At 39.1% G+C, this 19,463-nt stretch overlaps 1 protein-coding gene across 6 annotated transcripts in view; it reads right to left on the reverse strand.

The window, feature by feature from the left end:
* Nucleotides 1–5,846: 5,846 nt before the first annotated feature.
* Nucleotides 5,847–19,463, reverse strand: part of LOC127574822 (calcium-responsive transcription factor-like) — a 48,274-nt gene continuing 34,657 nt past the window's right edge. For 3 of the 6 annotated variants that reach the window (XM_052024241.1, XM_052024250.1, XM_052024267.1), the window contains 6 exons: nucleotides 17,589–17,828; nucleotides 16,352–16,514; nucleotides 11,992–12,067; nucleotides 11,144–11,274; nucleotides 9,801–10,176; nucleotides 5,847–7,816 (listed from right to left, as the gene is read on the reverse strand). In XM_052024241.1, coding sequence (XP_051880201.1) covers nucleotides 7,716–7,816; nucleotides 9,801–10,176; nucleotides 11,144–11,274; nucleotides 11,992–12,067; nucleotides 16,352–16,514; nucleotides 17,589–17,828 — 1,087 coding nt within the window. In that variant the 3' untranslated portion in view covers nucleotides 5,847–7,715. Of the gene's footprint in view, nucleotides 7,817–9,800; nucleotides 10,177–11,143; nucleotides 11,275–11,991; nucleotides 12,068–16,342; nucleotides 16,515–17,588; nucleotides 17,829–19,463 lie in introns of all 6 variants that reach the window. The other 3 variants (XM_052024259.1, XM_052024219.1, XM_052024229.1) reach the window with 1 other exon arrangement.

The raw sequence follows: 19,463 nt of genomic DNA on the forward strand, positions 1-19,463 counted from the left end.
CTTAGCAGTGAAATGTTTCGTGATTCGAGTACTGCGAACAAGTTGTGCTGTGGAAGAACCAAAACAGAGCTATTCAGTGTGCGATGTTTTGGCCCCTAAGTCTGTAAGGAATTGTTTGCAGGATTTACTACCATCACCACCAGAACTGCCTACATATTTTTCTATCGCGACAGATGCATGAAATAAAGGGAACAAGAAAATTCTTCCAATTTGCTTACAATATTTCACCGCATCAGATGGCATTCAGTGGAAGCTGCTCGATTTTTGCGAAGATATTGGTATTGGTTTATTATTGTCACTGAGGCACAGTGAGAAACTTGTCTTGCATACCGATCGTATAGGTCAATTCATTACACAGTGCAGTTACATTGAGTCAGTACAGAGTGCATTGATGTAGTACATGTAAAAACACTAACAGTACAGAGTAAAGTGTCACAGCTACAGAGAAAGTGCAGTGTAATAAGGTGCGAGGTCACAACAAGGTAGATCATGAGGTCAGAGTCCATATCATTTGAATAAGGGAAGCATTCAATAGTCTAATCACAGTGGGGGAGAAGCTGTCCATAAGTCTGGTGGTAGGTGCCCTCAGGCTCCTGTATCTCCTACCCAATAGAAGAGAGAATGTCCCGGGTGGGTGGGGTCTTTGATTATGCTGGCTGCTACACCAAGACAACAAGAGGTAAAGACAGAGTCCAAGGAGGGGAGGCTGGTGTCCGTGATGCGCTGAGCTGTGTCCACAACTCTCTGCAGTTTCTTGCGGTCCTGGGCAGAGCAGTTGCCGTACCAAGCTGTGATACATCCAGATAGGATGCTTTCTATGGTGCATCGGTAAAAGTTAGTGAGAGTCAAAGGGGACAAACCAAATTTCTTTAGCCTCCTGAGGAAGTAGAGGCGCTGGTGAGCTTTCTCGGCCGTGGCATCTACGTGATTTGACCAGGACAGGCTGTTGGTGATGTTCACTCCCAGGAACTTGAAGATAGTGATGAAACTGCAAAAGGCGTTCATCATTGCTATCATGAACTGTCTAGATAAACACCAACTTGATGTTAGCCAGATTACAGCATATTCTGCAAATGATGCAGATGTGAACTGTGCCAAACACAATCCTCTACATTATTTTGAAGGCCACATGTCCGTCACAGATTGCCCACAAAGCTCGCAAACATGCAAATAATCAGCTGTCAGTCGATATTGAAGCAGTTGTTAAAAATATATAACCATTTTCCATCTACACATACACAAGAAATGCAAAGTTTTTTCAAGTTTGTGAACATTCAATTGAAAGAGTTACTAGCACAGATAGGTGACTTTCAATTAATCTGACTTGTTTGGCTTTTGAGAAGTTGGCCAGCAATTACAACCCATTTCAAAGTCACTGGGTGAGTCTTGTCCAGTAGCACTCAAGAACATATTCACAGAAGATGGAGACTATGGCTGCATTGCAGAAACCAACATGTGTTTTTTCCACAATGTTGCTTCTGATTTAGATAAATTTGTGAAAAAGTTGGAGGTATCAAAAATATGCATCACTGACATGTACCCAGAAATTAGCCATTTTAGGATGAACATGCTGAACAGGAAAGAGGATTGGATTTTTGGCTTCTGAGCCAAACAACTGATGGAAAAGTTAATACTACAACAAAAAAAAAGGTAAAACAAGACTTCATGAAGTTTTATGACTCTGTACTTCTGTACATTGTTAGTAGAGAAATCAACAATTTATCAATGTAGTGATGAAGCTGAAATTAATTGGCTTCTATGAGAAGCTTTGTTTTTCAGATCTGGAAGAAGTGGCAATTGCACTTAAAATGGAAGAGATTATAAACATGAACCAGTTGTGTGAGGAATTCTGCATTTGCCGGGATGTAATTGAAGCATCCAGGAATGTTACTTCTAAATCCATCTGTAAAAAAAATGGATGTATTTCAAAAGTATGGAAAAGAAAATTGAAAAAAATTATTCCAAATTGTATCATTTGTGCTTAGCATACCAGGATCAAATGTATTTGTGGAGAAGATTTTGTCATTAATGGAAAATAAATGGTCAGGTACACGGAACAGATGCAGTACTATTTAAACTAAAGTGAACTGCAAATTTGCATAAATTTTGACTTGCCTTGCAAAGATTTCTTCACTTCCATTAAAGAAGATCTAGGGTTATTGACTGCTGCAAAAAGCAGCCAGAAACACCTCTGGCGAATATAGAGAAGTAATTATTTATGTTAAGAATACAGACTCGTATTTTAAAATACAACACTGGTGATCTTAGGATTGAGGGGTAGGGAGAATATATACATGTTATCCAGCTTTTTTTCTACAATATCGAAAACAAAGGCCATGCTACTGAAAATTTATATCACCATCTTTTTATCTCTGGGTCAAAATCTTGGAATGTCATCCCTAATTGCAGTGACAGTTTTCACGTGTATTTAATAGCCTTCACGAAAGATCCCTTGATAGGGGCAGTTGGTCAAATTTATTTTATTATTACCCTTGATTCTGTTGAAACCTGTGCTGCTAATTATTTGACCTTAAGTTTTCTAACTGAAAGACAACCAACAAACAAGTCTCAAATCTGGGCCCATTACCAGCATAAATAATGGTTGTGCAGATGATACATTTCCAGCATCCTAATGCACCAAATGGTGTCATTTGTCACGTAATGCAGTTTTAAGCATTGCAACGCAAGAATTAGTGGTTTTCCAAAGCATACCAGCCACTTGCAATCCAACCAGCTTTTAATAATGTTGCTGTACAATTATGTGATTTAAAGGACAATCACACTCTCACATGGAACTTACGCAGTCAGCTGCAGAACATTCTGGAGACTGATCATTCTGAAACACACTCCTTATCACCATTAAGGCTTTGATTATGCACTTGTTGCCATTCCTGAACTTGGAAGCTCCTTACAATGGGTACTTTCTTGGTGCTCCTGCTAATAGACAAGAATGTCCTGTTAACAGAAAGCAAGATAAATCCAGTCTACTCAAATCCATCAGCAGTGAAGGAAGTTGCCAATGAAAATGTGATCAATTTACTCTCCAATAACTTGCAAACCATGCCTAGTTTGGGTTGAAAAAGAGCACCCAATTTTGGACATCATCACAGCCTTGGTCCCAACATGGACCAAACAGCTGAGATTCCAGAGGTGAGGAGAGCGCCACTGTCAAATGTTGCCATGGTGTCGAGCAAAATGCGGCATCAGAGCCCTGTTAAAACTGAAGTCGCCAAACCTCAAGGGGAGAACACCTAGTGTTTGGGTTCATACCTTGCACAAAGAAAAATGGTTGTGATTGTTGTCAATCATCCCAGTCCTATTATTTCACTGCAGGAGTTCCTAAGGAGAATGTTCGAGGCTCAATCATCTACCATCATTTGGAATTTTCCTTCCATCATAAGCTCATAACTGGGGATATTCATTAATGATTGCAGCATTCAGTTCCATTCATAACTCCTCAGCAAATAAAGCTGTTTATGCAATGTGCAGGAAGAGGGAGACAAAATTCAGGTGTGGGCCAATTTGTGGCACAGATGTTACTTGTCACTCAAGAGTCAGGGAATTTCTATTTCCAACAAGGTATATAATCACCTACCGTTACAAAGTCACTCACCATCAGCATCCGAGGACATCAGCGACCAAGCAAGAGAAGCATTCTGCAAATAAAAAAGGCAACGTGCTCAAAACAATACCAATCGTCGTCTACATGGACTTTAGCAAGACCTTTGAAAAGGTCACACACGATTGGTTGGTCTGGAAGATTAGATCACATAGGATCCAGGGTGATCTAGCCAAATAGATACAAAATTGGTTTGGTCGAAGGAGTTGGGGGGGGGGTTGCGGAGAGGGGGAGAGTAGTATGGGGTTAGAGGTCTGTGTCCAGTGGTGTGCCGTGCAGGAACAGTGCTGGTTCCACTGTTTTTCATGTATATTAATGCTTTGGGTGAGAATGTAGGTGGCATGATTTGTAAGTTTGCAGATGACACCAAAATTGGTCTAGTGGACAGTGAATAAGGTTACTTACGATTACAACAGGATCTAGAAAGTGGGCAGAGGAATGGCAGATGGAATTTAACTCCAGACAAGTGTGAAGTGATGCATTTTGGGAAGTTAAAAGTGATGCATTTTGGGCAGGACATACACAGTAAATGACATGACACGACACTCTCCAGGGTTCTAAAACAGAGACACCTAGGGGCACAAATACATTGTTCTCTGAAAGTTGCGATGCAGGGAGGAAAGGCCATGAAGAAGGCGCAAGGCATACTTGCCTTCATTGGACTGGGCATTGCATACAAGAGCTGAGACATCCTCTTAGAGCTGTACAAGGCATTGGTGAGACCGCACCTGTTCTGGTCGCCACAATATAGGAAGGATATGATTAAGCTAGAGAGGGTGAGAAAAGATTCACAAAGGTGTTGCTAGGACTGGAGAACTTGAGTTATTAGGAGAGACTGGATGGACTGGGACTGTTTTCCCTGGAGCGATGGAGGCTGAGGGGTGACCATTTAGAGGTTTATAAAATCATGAAGGGCATAGATAAGGTGGAATGGCCACAGTCTTTTTCCCCCAGAGTAGTGGAAATCTAAAACTAGAGGGCATAAATTTAAGGTGAGAGGGGAAAGGTTTAAAGGAGACCTGAGAGACAGGATATTCACACAGAGGGTGGTGCGTATATGGAAATGAGCTGCCAGAGGAAGTGGTAGAGGGGCTACAATTACAACATTTAAAAGACATTTGGACAGGTTCACGGTAAGGTTTAGAGGGATATGGGCAAAATGCAGAAAAATAGGAGTAGCTCAGGAAGACACCTTGGTCAGCAATGGATCAGTTGGGCCGAAGGGCCCATTTCCATGGTGTATAACTCTATGACTCTAAGCCTGTCAGGCAGTGCACAAGGTGAATGGAACCAAGAGGTTGTTCAGTGCCAAGAGGGCATCACCTTTACTCTGTATTGTTACATATTACGTCAGCCATTTCTGACACTGGCCTCCCTTTCACAGTCCTCATGTGATTTTTCTGGGTCAGAGTCATTGAAAGATACAGTACAGAAGCAGACCCTTTGACCCATCAAGTCCACACTGGTCTTCAACCACCCATTTACACAACCTACATTAATTCCATTTTTATATTCTCCGTACATTCTGATCAATTCTCCCCAGATTCTACCATTCGCCTACACACTAGGGGCAAATTCACAGTGGCTAATTAACCTACTAACCTGCACATCTTTGGGATGTGGGAGGAAACTGCAGCACTGGGAGGAAACCTACACAGTCACAGGGAGAACATGCATAATCCACACTGACAGCATTCAAGGCCAGGATTGAACCCAGGTCTCTACTAGCTGCACCACTCTGCCACCCAGGTCAGTACTACTATCTGCCCTCCAATATGCTAGCGTAATGGATTTCCTTCTCCTCTTGCCTGACTGTGGGGGGGGGGGGGGGGGGGGGGGGGGGGGGAGAGAGAGAGAGAGGTGTGGGGATCTCTAGCAATCGGTGTGGTAGAGTGTGGTTAAGGCAGCACAACAAAAGCAAGTGTAAGTTTACCTTCACACATCCTGTGATGCTGCTGAAGGACTTTAATGCACCATTTAAAAAAAACATAAGGGTAATGTGCAGAGTTGTTTCAAAACCATTCGGTAGCAAGAAAGTTCTAGGCCAAGTCCTTTTCTTAAGCAGGGAAAATGACTGAACTTCTCAAATCATGAAACAGTGTGATGCATCATATCATGACAGTCTGGTATATTAACAGATTTGTACAAAAATCTCTGTCTTTCTCAATAAAAACACATCTGTCCTCCAAACATTACTTTATGAATGAAAAAAATACAAGTAGAGATATTACAATTAAAAGTGGCTTTATTTGAATTATTTTCCTTCTGTAAACAATGCAATCTTCTGCAAACACTGATGTACTAAACATTATCTGTGATCAAACCTCACTGCAGCAAGTGTACTTTTTAAATGGCTCATATCAGGTAGATATGTGTAATCAGAAAAACACAATTAATCTTCCCAATGCCCGTATTAAAATTTGGGTAGAGTATATTGGCAGTTCCCAGTTAGCTTGCTAAAAGGATAGGCAGGGCAACAAAAAAGTTGGTCCTACTTTGGCAGAAAACCTCATTCCACTTGTTTCACACCACTGGAATAAGTTTCGCCACAGAAGATGTTCTACGGATTTAATCATTCGATTACCTCCTCACGAGGCACACTTTCCTCATCTTAATTTGTTTTTCTTTTAATAATTGTGTATGTGTTCTGAAGATCTGTAAGGCTTCCCAAAAATAAATGGCATTTTTTAAATATGATTGCCTGTGGCATCTAAAGATAAATACACATTTTAATTTTTGTAGTTAATTAGACAATGCTAGGAATTGTCAAATCAAATAGCACTGATATAAATGCTTGGGGTAAATCTCTGCCCCTCAACATTAAAGACACCGACAGCCTAAAAATGTGAAAACTTCTGGTGGTAGTGTTGCCACGATTGCACATGCATTGTTTATCACTCACTAAAGGCCTGTGTGTAAGACATGTGATTGCAAGGGCATTATTCCATAGCCTGGCCAGAGGTCATCTCCTTATTCCTGAACGAAGCATCTTAATCACAATCACACTGGTCTGTATGAGGAATAGCTCCACATCTCTCTCACACCCTTCCAATTGTACAAGACCTCAAGAGTAATCTTCAAATACAGCTTACCTCTCATTAAATTGAATGAGTTAAAAGAAATAATGTTTTCTTTAACTATAACTTTACATTTCTGGATTCCTGCTGTTCATGCTACGAGCAAGTTTTTCAAAACACAGTAGAGATTGCCATTGGCAGGAAATCAGGATGTAGAAATTTGCTGCAACACATTAATTCATCTTACAGGCTTCAGAAAAATGCTTTCTGATGGTAAACTCTCATTGGCTGTCAGTACCAGAGTGCAAACCTAACTGTATTTCCAAGTGCTGCCTGCTAGATGTCTGTATTGTAATCCTGAGAGGCTTCTCCTCTATAATTCTGAAGATAAAGTGAAAGGCCTCAATTCTGCCTCCAGCTTTGACACCAAACAAACCATTAGCCAATATAAAAGCAGTCCACATTTGCCCACTGAAAAATTTTCTGAATAAATATATTAGTCTGATCAGATCCGGCATGCTTTCAATTCATGTTCTTTTATCAGCATAGATCTGGTACCAGCACCAGAAATGACATTAGCTAACACTGACAAGCAGTGAGAGCAAAAGAACCTTCAATCAAGAGTTCCAGCATTGTAGTAGAGACCAGTACTTAGGATGATCTTTCATGTTGCTGGCACAGACTCCAAAACCAGTTGGTAAATACTGAGCTGCACAACGTGATCTGTTATCTGCATTTGCTGATATTTCAAGGAAAGATATTATACTGACCATCAAAACTGAGAAGATTTCTTTAAGCAGCCAATTTTTGTTGAAGTGTTCGCTGCACCCACTGTTGATTCTTAGAAGACTGAGCAGGAGGTCCATGCATTTAATAAATTTCTCTTTTTAAAATTCCCTCCTTGCAAAACAGGCAAACATATTCCTGCTATTTGAGTGGAAGATAAACTTTAACCAGGTCTGTGAAACCAGGTTCTTCCCTGTTCTATGATAGCTCAGGAATTTCCCCATGCCGGGGTGCTATTGAACTCTCTGGACCAGCTGATTCTTTGGTTGCGCACATGGAGTGAATGAAGATCTTCAGTCTCCTGGTCTAGCTATCTCAGGCATGCAAGGCTCAGGTGCAGGCAGAATCCCATCTTCAGATTCCTCTTTCACTTGGCTTATATAACTGTCTTGGGCTAGAATCACATTGAAAAGAAATACAAAGTAAGCAATAATATCATCTATCAAATATTAAATAATACATAATTTCTTCCAAAGTGAATGGGAAACAATTTAAATTTTGTGGATACAATTACATATTTAGGACTTGCAAATAAAATTGGGAAGTGCTGGAAATACTCGGCAGGTCAGGCAGCATCTGCAGCAAGAGAGCAGAGTTAAATGTTTCAAGTCAATTACTCTTCTGATTGTTAATTCTGCTTCTCTCTGCAGATGCTGCCTGATTGGCAGAGTATTTTCAGCATTTCCTGCTGAATTCTATTGCGATACTATAGGAAGAATGTGATTAGGGTAGAGGGCATAGAGAGATTCACAAGGATGTTGCCAGGACTGGAGGGCTTGAGTTGAGGAGAGACTGCATTGGCTGGGACTGTTTTCCCTGGAGCAAAAGAAGTTTATAAAATCTTGAGGGGCATAGATAAGGTGGATGGTCACACTTTTTCCCAGCGTAGGGGAGACTAAAACTAGAGGGCATGGGTTTAAGGTGCGAGGGGAAAGATTTAAAGGGGACCTGAGGGACAAGTTTTTCCACACAGACGGAGGTGGGTATATGTACCAAGCAGCCACAGGAAGTGGTAGAGGCAGGTACAATTACAACATTTGAAGGACATTTGCACAGATACATGAATAGGAAAGGTTTAGAGGAATATGGGCCAAATGCAGGCAAATAGGACTAGCTCAGGAAGGCACCTTGGTCGGCATTGACAAGTTAGGCCGAAGGGCCTGTTTCCGTGCTGTATAATTCTATGACTCTAAATTAAGTCAACAGTGGTTATTAGGAAATACAGAATGAACATCTTTCTAAACAACAAGGGTAGAATGGGAGGTGAAACAAAAAAATGTTAATGGGTTCTAAGGAAGAATGAGATAGGCAATTTCTTTCGTATCAAGTTTATAGTTATTAGAATTGCATCAAAAGAGAATAGTATGATTAGGTGAGTTTTGTAGATTTAAGATCCCTTACCCATCAAAACTTATAAATTTTGTTCCTAAATGGCCTGACTTCTGTTCTGCATTTCTAAATAATGGATACATTGTGGGATCAACAGAGTGAAGTTACTAAATTATATTATTGTAGAAAATTTACAGATATTTAATAACTTTTACTAAATGAATGCACTGCACCCAGTAACACTATGGACAAAACTCTGTTGGATGCATTTCATTATGGACACGTGCAATGCATACATTTGCTATTTGGATAGCTCCTGTGGCACTAATATCATGCACATATGGATCAAATGGAACACAAAAATTAAAAGGTTTGCTTCAATGATATTATAACTAGACTGGAGGATGCAGTTTTAGGATTCGGCATATAACAAAGAGCACTATACTCAGACGTTGCATGCTTAGGATAGATCTTTGATGTACAGTTTTGCAAACTCACAAATTGTAAAGGATTAAGACTTTATGGAAAGTATTGAAGTGGCAATCAAAATAATTATGCAGGTATCAGGCTGGGGTGACTTAGGAAAAGATCAACAGAGGATATGATATGGGTTGTAAAATGAAGAGGATTCAATATCTTTCAGGAAGAACTTTTAGTAGTAGTTATTTTGGCAGAAAATCAACCCACATAGAATTTTGGATTTGGAATAAAAAAGTTCTTGACAAAGTTCCTACATGGAAAGAACATTTGCAGTTACGCAAGGAAAGTTTACCACTTGGCTAGATATAGACTAGATAAAACTTAGATTTTTATTTTGTAGGTATTCAATTTAATGCTTGTTTGGCAGGATATCCATCACCGGATTGATAAGCCTGATAATTTTTTATCCATCCTTCTCATATGTTGCTGATACAATCCAAGGACAACTTAGAGAAACATTTCAGAAATGTAAAATAAAATTTGGGAGAACCACACCAAATCATGAATTCATTAAATCTAGACTATATCTCAAAGCACCAAGTTCCATTAACAAAGGCAATTAAACTTACTGACTGTAGGTGGTGATGCGGCTTCCATGATTTGTACAGGAATGGTCTGCCCAGATCCAAGCAAGATCTGGTGAACTCCTCCATCAAGGCCAGTGTCTCCACTGATTGATGCTCCTACTGTTACCAGCTGTCCCATGCTGACCATATTCTGTTCGGATCCTGCCACACCCACCAAGGCTGAAGCTGCAGAGTCACACTCTGACAGCGAACTGCTAAGCTGCAAGAAGTGAGCTTGGCTAAAAACCTGCTGCTGTGCAGTGGGACTGCTGGAATCCAGCACTGTGGAAGAGCTACTGATGCCAGGTTGATGGGAATTCAATGTAACAACTGCTGTGGCTGTGTCAGAAGCAGTAAAAGCTGGCTGTAATTGTAAACCCTTAAAGAAAGAAAATATGCGACAGTAAATAACAATAACACTAATGCTTTGAAAGTTGTTCAACCTTCCGCATCAAACAGAAATTGCCAAGGAAAGAACAATCACCCAAATTCTTGTGTCAGGTTGCAATGGACTGAGTGAAGCAATTACAAGCTCAATTTTAATGAGCTATTGATTGTAATGCACAAAAAAAGGTTTCATTTTAACTTGAAACTGAAATTTCAATATTCCTAATCTATGATGCAAATTCCTTTCTGTACATACTATCTTTCTGGACACACACAAAGCCAGTAACAACTTACATTTATATAGGACATTTAACAAGGCAAAACATCCCAGGGCATTTCGTGCGAATATGACTAGACAAAATGCCAATACTGTAAATGCTTTGTCAAACAGGAAGGTTTTAACTAATGTATTTAGAGAGGACAGGCAGAGAGAAAGGACTGTGAAGGGAATTCCAGGCTCGCTCGCAAAGGACTCTTTGCAATGGTGGAGTTAAGGAAATGAGGAATGCACAAGTGGCCACATTTGAAAGCACACAAATGTTGAAAATTGCAAGGGAGGAAGAGGTTACAAAAGTAGGAAGGGATAAGCAGTGAAATGATTTGGACACAAGAATGAGAACTTAAAAAATGATGGATGGGTTGACTCAAATCAGCAAATATGGGGTAATGCATCAAAGGACTTCATGCTGGCCATGATCATAGGCAGCAGAGATCTGATCAAGGCAAGTTTGTGGTAAGTTGATGCTGGGAGTTCCAATCAAGAAAGCATTAGATTAGTCTGGAGGTAATAGAGTTTCTGAAGCAGATGGACTCAAGTATCAGGTGCTAATAGCGAGTTCTGAGACCAAGCTTAAAAGCCAGGCCTTTCCTGTTGGGGGGAAAAAAGTTGCAATAACACAAATCAACATCTCACTGAAAAGTAGGTTTATGTTTCCTCTAGCAGAACATATCAATCTGACCTGTAATTGTGCAAAAAGCTTTGGTTGCAATGAGGAGATTGAAGGAGGAATCTGTGTTGCCTCTGGAGACAGTGTATCTGCAAGCTGGGCTGACTCCACCTTTGTGATAATTGAATCAGCTGTAGTGCTCTCTGTGGATTAACAACATCCATGTAAAGATGTATAATAGCTTTACCATTTTAATATAATAATTTCATCTGCAATCTTCACTGAAATTAGCTGAATTCTGTCATGCAACAACATCCTCCAGCAGTAGAGTAAGACAAAACAATTTGGTATACAAATACCAATGAATCCCCTCAAAACATTGCAAGAAGTTACAAAAGTCACTGCCTCTCATCATCACCATGGGATATTGTAAAAATACAATGCTGTGGAACTGACTGGAGTGAAGCGGGACATTGCTAAGGGTACTTGTGTAACCAACAGCACTCACAATTGAAATATAATGAACTGGAATACGAGCATTCTGCAATAACACAACAGGAGAAAATCTCATTTAGTTTTGAAAATGGCAATCCATTGCCATGTATTTTGTGTATATTTTCCTATAATGAAGTTCCGCTTTAACATATTTTAAGATGCAGAGATCATTTAATGTAGTACCTAAAGAAATGTATTATCTTCTCCCTCAGTAAGCCTAGACTGTGTGGTTGACTGTCTGGTATGAAACTTAAACTCACGACATTCTAATCAGTGGCACGATTACTACCACTCTTCAATGGATAACTTTGCTGTACTCCTACATCTAAATCAAGACCATAAAGTTGCCACAGTCACTTCCTGCTGCACAACATAATTATAGATTGGAGATAAAAATGATAAATAAAATTTGCACCAGCACTTACCATCCCCAGGTGCAGATGCAAGTGTGACTGTCACTGTCTCTGTGTGAAGACTCCCATTGGAAGCTGTCCATTGCAGCTGGAAAAATAATCTTTATCATTAAATAGAAACAAATTTGAGAACCACAGAAGTCAGTGACCCAGCCACCATTACACATGCACTGGGTAGCTAAACGCTTAAAAGATATCATAATCCAGAGTTAAGAAGGGTAGAGTCACAGATATACAGAACGGAAATGGGCCCTTCGGGCCAACTGGTCCATGCCAACCAAGATTCCCATCTAAGATAGTCCCATTTGCCCACGTTTGGCCCATATCCCTCTAAACTGTTCCTATCCATTCTCCCCAATATCCTAGCCAAAATTTATTTTCTTTACCAATATCAATAAAACATTAACTGACCACTATTTCACTGCTTTATCTAGGACCTTGCTATGCATAAATTAGTTTAAAATCTTTGTGTTCCTTCTGGAGGCAATTGGCTTGCCCAAGGCATGTTGCTTCAAGGTACCAGCTAACATAAGACTGTGAACGTTGGATACCCAGATTATTAAACTTTATGGTACCACTCATCCACAGTTGTTAAATGCTTTGGTTACCCCGTTATAGGAAAGATATCATTAAACTGAAAAGAACGCAGAGATTTACAAGGATGCTGCCAGGACTCAAGGGCCTGAATTATAGGGAGAGGTTGGGCAGGCTTAGGATTTTATTCCTTGGATTGTAGAAGATTGAGGAGTGACCTAACAGAGGGGTATAAAATCAACAGGGGCATAGATAGATAGGGTGGATGCACAGTCTTTTTGTCAGGGAAGAGGAACTAAAAACTAGAGGGCATTGGTTTAAGGTGAGAGGTGAAAGATTTAAAAGGGACCCGAGTGGCAAATTCTTCACACAAAGGGTGGTGCTGCCAGAGAAAGTGGTTGAGACAGGTACAACAACAACATTCAAAAGACATTTGGTAAGTACATGGATAGGAGGGTTTTAGAGGAATATGGGCTAAACATGGGCAAATGGGACTAGCTTGGTGGGCTGTTTCCATGCTGTATTACTCCATGACACTTCTTTACACTGTTTTTGATTAAAAACTACAAACTGTGTCTTTTGTTGTTTAGTTTCTGGCCTCATGCATACAATTGTATTGCAATTAGTTAGGATATGATTATACAGTCAAATACAAACACCATACACTGTAAAATCCCACAAACATCAAAGTTAGTTTGTTTTTTGCTTGAAGAGTGTTGACTTGATCAAATAAAGAACAATTGCTCTTCTTAAAGTAACAACATAGGAGATTTACAATCTACCTGATCCACCAGAAAAGGCAGACAGATATGGCATCAGTTTAAAAGCTAGAAAATTCATGACTTTATTGCAGATGTCACTGAGAATCACATTAACTAATTAACAAATAACAAAACCTTTGGCTTCTTCTATAGAGCTATTCACAACTTGCTGGATACAGTTACAAGGACCAAGATCACAAAGAATATGTTTTTCAACAAGGAAGGTATGATTGGGGCTTCCTTCATTTGCAGAGATTCTGATTACATTTGCAGGCTATGCTGATGTATTTAAATATTTATTAATAAAGCCTATCCACTCTGTAATGGATGTTGGATTTTGTGCCTTACGGTTACTGTGGTCCCCTGGGATCAAAGAGGTTGTTCTTAGAACTTTTTAATTCCCCAAAATTTGCCTATCCCATGTGAATGTTTAGATGCTGGTGAGTGAGGACATGGAAAGTTACAAAGCTCAGTCACAATATAACTGAGCAAGACAGATTAGTTATTGCCTTTCTTCAATGTTCTAAGCTGCATAAGGGCACAGTTTTTAGAAACCAACAACAAAATGGGAAAACGTTAGTCACAGAAACGGTACAAAACTCATTCTTTGATAGTAATCATGGTACTTGTGTCTAAGAAATCTCTGTTAACTTCACTGCTTGGTCAAAGTCATGAATAGTAGACTAAATATTGTGTTTTAAGGCGAATATAGAGAAAATACTGAGTTTCATCTGCACCTTCAATATTCTCATGGCCATCTCCCATTCACTATAAACTTTAACTCATCGAAAACTCAGCTGCCTATATCCTAACTCAGCACCCAACATCTGTGTTAAATGTCCTGTGTGATTCACAATCTGGCAATTACTCAAGTTTTTAAAACTTCCTTTATTCAAAACTCTCGTGGCCTTCTGTAACCTCCTCTAGCTTTACCACCTTCTGAGATACAGTTCTGGTTTGTTGCACAAGAAGAATTTTCCTTAACCTCACAGCAAAGGCCATGTATTCAGCTATCTAGGCCCAAGCTTTGAAATTTCTCAATTTCCGTAACAATCTTTTAAGTATTTTTTTTAAACCTACTTCTCCTCCAAGCTTTACATGTTCCATGTGGTCTAGCTGAGAAAAAAATTTATCTGAAAACCCTTGTGAACAACCTTGGAGCTTTTTTTTAATTACTTTAATAGCATGGGGAATTGTCATTGTCGCACCTGACAGATGACTACTAAGATTGGATGCCCACCACATGTTAAAAGGCACGTTGAGCACCTAGGAGGCAAGGTGTTCCTAGAGTAGAAAGCCAAACCTATTACTTCAGTATTGGATGCATCCCACATGTGAGTAGACAAAATTTTGGTAGGCGTATTCACAAGGTCCAATAGTAGATTCTAGCTCATCCATGTTACATATATGGACACCTACACATGAAGTAATCCTTGTACTCTGCTCATCAAAATGCATACACTGAGCTGGCATTCCATCTGAAGACTCGCAACAAGACCTGAGAACCTTACAGGAACAGTATTTTTTTTCCCCCTATTTCCTGCTCCCCACAACAAAGACAAGGCCATCCTACTTCAGGTACAAAAAACTGTCCTTGGTTACTTTCATTGGCTGACTAGCTACAATTTGTAACTAGAAAGATTTTCCAAAACAGACATACATTTTACCAATAAAACCAAATGTAAATATAAAGATGGTGAAAATATGAAGCTAAAAGAGCACTAAATGGGCCCTTTTAAACTCTAATCTACAGCCACTGATATTTGTTAAGTTTCACCCATTCGTCAACACACTAAGTTCCTTGCAAGAATATGTCAATGGAGGTCTCTACTCCATTATATTTTGCCTAAATATTCTACATGTCTGAACCATGACGGTATGTCGTAGTGGCTCTTGACCATACAGAACACACAAATGATCATGTTTTCACCTAATGCTCACATGCAGAGATTACTAAACAACCGTCAGAAGCAAGAACTCTAATTTATTCTCATTCTGCTTAGCTCATCAGCACAAAGGTCAACTGAAGGACCTCAATTTCTCCCCAACCAACTTCAACTAATAAATAAATGGTGAATAATATGTGTACTTCTCACCTGTAATGGCTGTTTCCACATGTTTTTAAGTAAATAGTGGTTATAGGTCAGTGTTTGGGTCAGATATATCTACTTGAATTTAAGAGAAAAAAATGTTCTATACTACCTTAATCATATTCCATCCAAGTACTTTTGAGTCAGTCTGATCTTAAAAAGGACTAGTTTTATTTTAATTTGAAAATAAAATCACTTCACAACAAAAGTCTAAACTGTTGACAGAACTTTCTATGGGGGCAGAGACAAGAAAAAAAAAGGTCAGTGCCATTTCTATCTACTGCTCCGCATGATGCAGCCTGTGTTCACAATGTCTTAGGGACTCAGACAAACTGGGTATTGTTCATGGATTTAGTCAATTAGTGTCATGTCAAGCGAAGATGGTTGAACTTGTGTGGAGTCTCGGCTCAGCATTGAAGTACTTGACTGAGATGGATTTAGGTCTGTGAGAAGAGAATTCAGCATCACTTGAGGCAAGTATTCCACTTGAGCTACTGAAATCATAATGATTCTGACGACTCAAGTTGAGAAAAATGATGAAAAGTAAATGTTGTGGATATTTGTATTTGGGAAGCTGATCCCAAAGATAAGGACTGGTACAAAACTAAAGTTCAAGATCAGACAGATTCAGGAGGAGATGCATGGCCAATAATCTTAGACGGCATTATTTAAATACAATATTTTTTTGAAAAAAAACAAATAGAGCAAAAAATGGAAAAATTTTTTAAAATATGTTTGCTTGACACCATTAAGAAATAAATGAGAAAAAAAACTAATTGACGACAAAAGCCAATAACTTTTGGCAAAACCTCCTCTGGTGGTCAAAACAAAATTATAAGGCAGACGTCCATGCAATGTATAGAAGGCAAATCACAGATGCCACTCTGAGAACAACAGCAATTCCTATTTGTAGGGGAAGGTTGAACAGGAAGGATATCCCACTCCTCAGCCTAATGTTATTTGCAAACCAGAACACACAGATCTTACTGCTGCAGTCATTGATCCAGATGTGTACTCCAGCTCGCCTCTCTGTAGTGCTAACTGTGCTTCATGGATGTGATTTTTGATGTCGTTGACAGTCGGAAAGAAGGAGAGATTGTGTCTCTCAGGAACATCATCTGGTTTAAATAGTTCCCTTTCCACAAACTTTCTGCACAAAGAAAAACAGACCATTAAATACAGCTTAGCACATCACATTTTAAGACAACAGTTTAGTTGATCCAAATTTTAGATATTGAAACAATCCACTGGCTTTTGATTTGCTTTGGGTCTGACTGCATGTGACAAACAGCCCAGCTTGACCTAACTCTGACAGAACAGAACTCTCAGATTGACTTAAAAGCAAACCAGATGAAGAGTTATGATTAAAAGTAGGAACGACAAGCAAAATAGATAAACAAATGGCCTGATTCAGACCTGCTTGGCTGCTTCCCAATTCTCCTTCTAATCTATCTGCAGTTGGTGGATAACAAAACGTGGGATGTGAGGAAATAAGAGATGGCTTGATCATTAACACCTACTTATCAAACTTTAAATCCCCATTCCTCATTGTCAAACTCACTATTTATTTCCCATTTATCCAAGGATGTTGCCAGAACATTAAATAATTGAGATATACTCAAAATACCCGAAAGGATTTTAATCACAAATCTTCACTTTTAAGAGTAAATCTTGTTGATATTGTTCATGTTAAGATCCAAAACAATTTAATTCTTATACATACATATCCAATGGAAAACTGGATCATTAAAAATAAGATTTAAAAATGCTGAAGAAAAACAGAAGTACATGTGGAATAAATTTCAACACCATTAATGTTTTTTTTTACCTTTCACCTTTAGAAACCAAATTGGCACTGAAAACAAGGTGCAGAATTTAGCCGTCATTTTATATTTGTGTGCATTACATACAAGGGAAAACGTTAATGTGAGATTCTTTACATACAGCCATGACAAATCAGATTTCTTTTTGACAATCAAAGCTGTATGTTAAATAAAACATAGAAAATGCAAAAAAAAACTCAGATCTGGTAGCATCTGTGGAAGGTGAAACAGAGTTCACAATTCAACTCAATGATCTTTCATCAGGAATTTAATCAGTTCCAAGTAAAAATCTTGACCTAAAATGCTAGCTCTGCCTCCCTCGAAGATGCTAGTGATTTGTTAATCACACCCAATATTTACCATTTCCAGACCCACAGCATTTTGCTTAAATAAAATAATACCTGAGCTGCTTCCGGACCATGTAGACCTGGTCAATTCCCTGAGCAACCAGTTCTCGAATCTTGTCAGTGACCCGTGGGTGCAAACGAGATGGAAGAATCCCATTTTCGTCCATCATACTAACATCCTCCTCTTCAATGGAGACAAATGTTGGAGGTGGTGGCAACGGAGGTGGTGGTAAATAGGAGCCATCTTGATCATGATATTGATGAGCCTGTGGTGTAGGTAACTGCACATACCACCTATGACAAAAATGGCCATGGTTAATGGCAAAAGCTGTCAGTTGCCAGAAAATACTTCAAACAACAGAATCATAGTCCAATGAACTGCATGAAAATCTTAATGCCTAATATAGTTATTTCAGTCTAGAGGCGTGCCAGTGAAATTATTTGGGACTTTTATAAGACCATGATCTTTGCAAATTCAAAGGAAAATGAAAATATTTAAATATTTGCAAGAAAATTATGTGGTCAGACATGACAGGTGCTCACTCCCATTCCAAGCATGGAAGTCCAAGTTTGTACAATGAAGCAATGTTGAACTCATTTAAAAATATCAATCTCTGGATTAAGTCAGTGCAACGTGTTGGTAAGAATAGGAAAAGGAAAGTGTGTTATCAATGGATGGTTAAAGGCATCGCACAGGAGGGAGGGGTTCAGATCCCCGAGGACTGGGACTAGTTCTCTGGCAGTAGGGACTTGTTCAAGATACAGGAGGTTGCACCTGAACAAAAATGTAACCACGATCCCCATCGGCAGTTTAACAAGTGCAGTGGAGCTGAGTTTAAACTAGGGGGGCTGGTTAACAGGATATAGTGGCAGAAGGAGAAATGGAGTGCAGAGAAAGTTGGGACAGACAGACAGTCAGAAATATAACAGAATTAATGGGATTATGGGAAATAAAAAGTTATCTGTAAAATCTGAAGTGTTTGTGTATAAAGATGTGAAGCATGTTAATAAGGTTGGGAACCAAAGTTGCAAACAACATGGGAATTGTGTGTCATGGAAGGGATAGCTCAAAAGTTAAATGCTACAGTGGCTGACATTAGGCCACCACTGGCAGGAAGGATTTAGAAAACAGATTTCCAAGAAAAAGACTATGTGAAGTATGGAGTAATAACAAAGAAAAACATTGTATCCCAATACTGAATACATCAGAGAATACAGGGGGAGGTTCTGAAGTGCCTTTTGGAGTATTCTTAATCTCTATCTAGTCCTAGCAGCAAAATAAATGTGGTCAACTGAAAATGCCACAGTAAAGGGGTTCCTCAAGATACACCACAGTAAGGTGTAGATTACTTAAAGAATTACAAAAAGGGAGTGGTATAATTGAGCAACAGGCTGCATTTAAAAAGGAAGTGGTATGGTTACAGTCAAGAAATACTCCAATTTGGAAAGGGAAGCCAATAAAAAACAGAAATTGGAGAAAAGGATGAACAAAACAAAAATTAAGTGTATGACTCATACCAGCTTAATAAAAGGAAAATGAAGCTGAATGTAAGAAATACAAAGTAAAAAGAAATATGGAACTATGAGACTGTACCAGAATAGACTGATGGCTAACAGAAGAGTGTGACCTGGGTATACTTGTCAAAAAAAAGATATGGACTCCTGAGCTTTAATAAATACAGGAATGATGGACAAACACCAAGTTTTACTGAACCTACTCAATACTAGTTTTGTCCAAGCTACAGTATTATGTTGCATATTTTAAGATGCATGTAGAAGTTTACAGAAGGTATTTGATGTTGGTGGCACAACTGTTAAATAACTGGACTTGTTAGTCCAGGCTTCTGGATTACTAGTTAAAGAAGAATTCAAATCCTAACATGTCAACTGTGGGTCAATTAATAATTCGGACTTGAAAGAAAAAAGATC

Source organism: Pristis pectinata, chromosome 1 (assembly GCF_009764475.1).
Source record: "Pristis pectinata isolate sPriPec2 chromosome 1, sPriPec2.1.pri, whole genome shotgun sequence".
NCBI lineage: Eukaryota > Metazoa > Chordata > Chondrichthyes > Rhinopristiformes > Pristidae > Pristis > Pristis pectinata.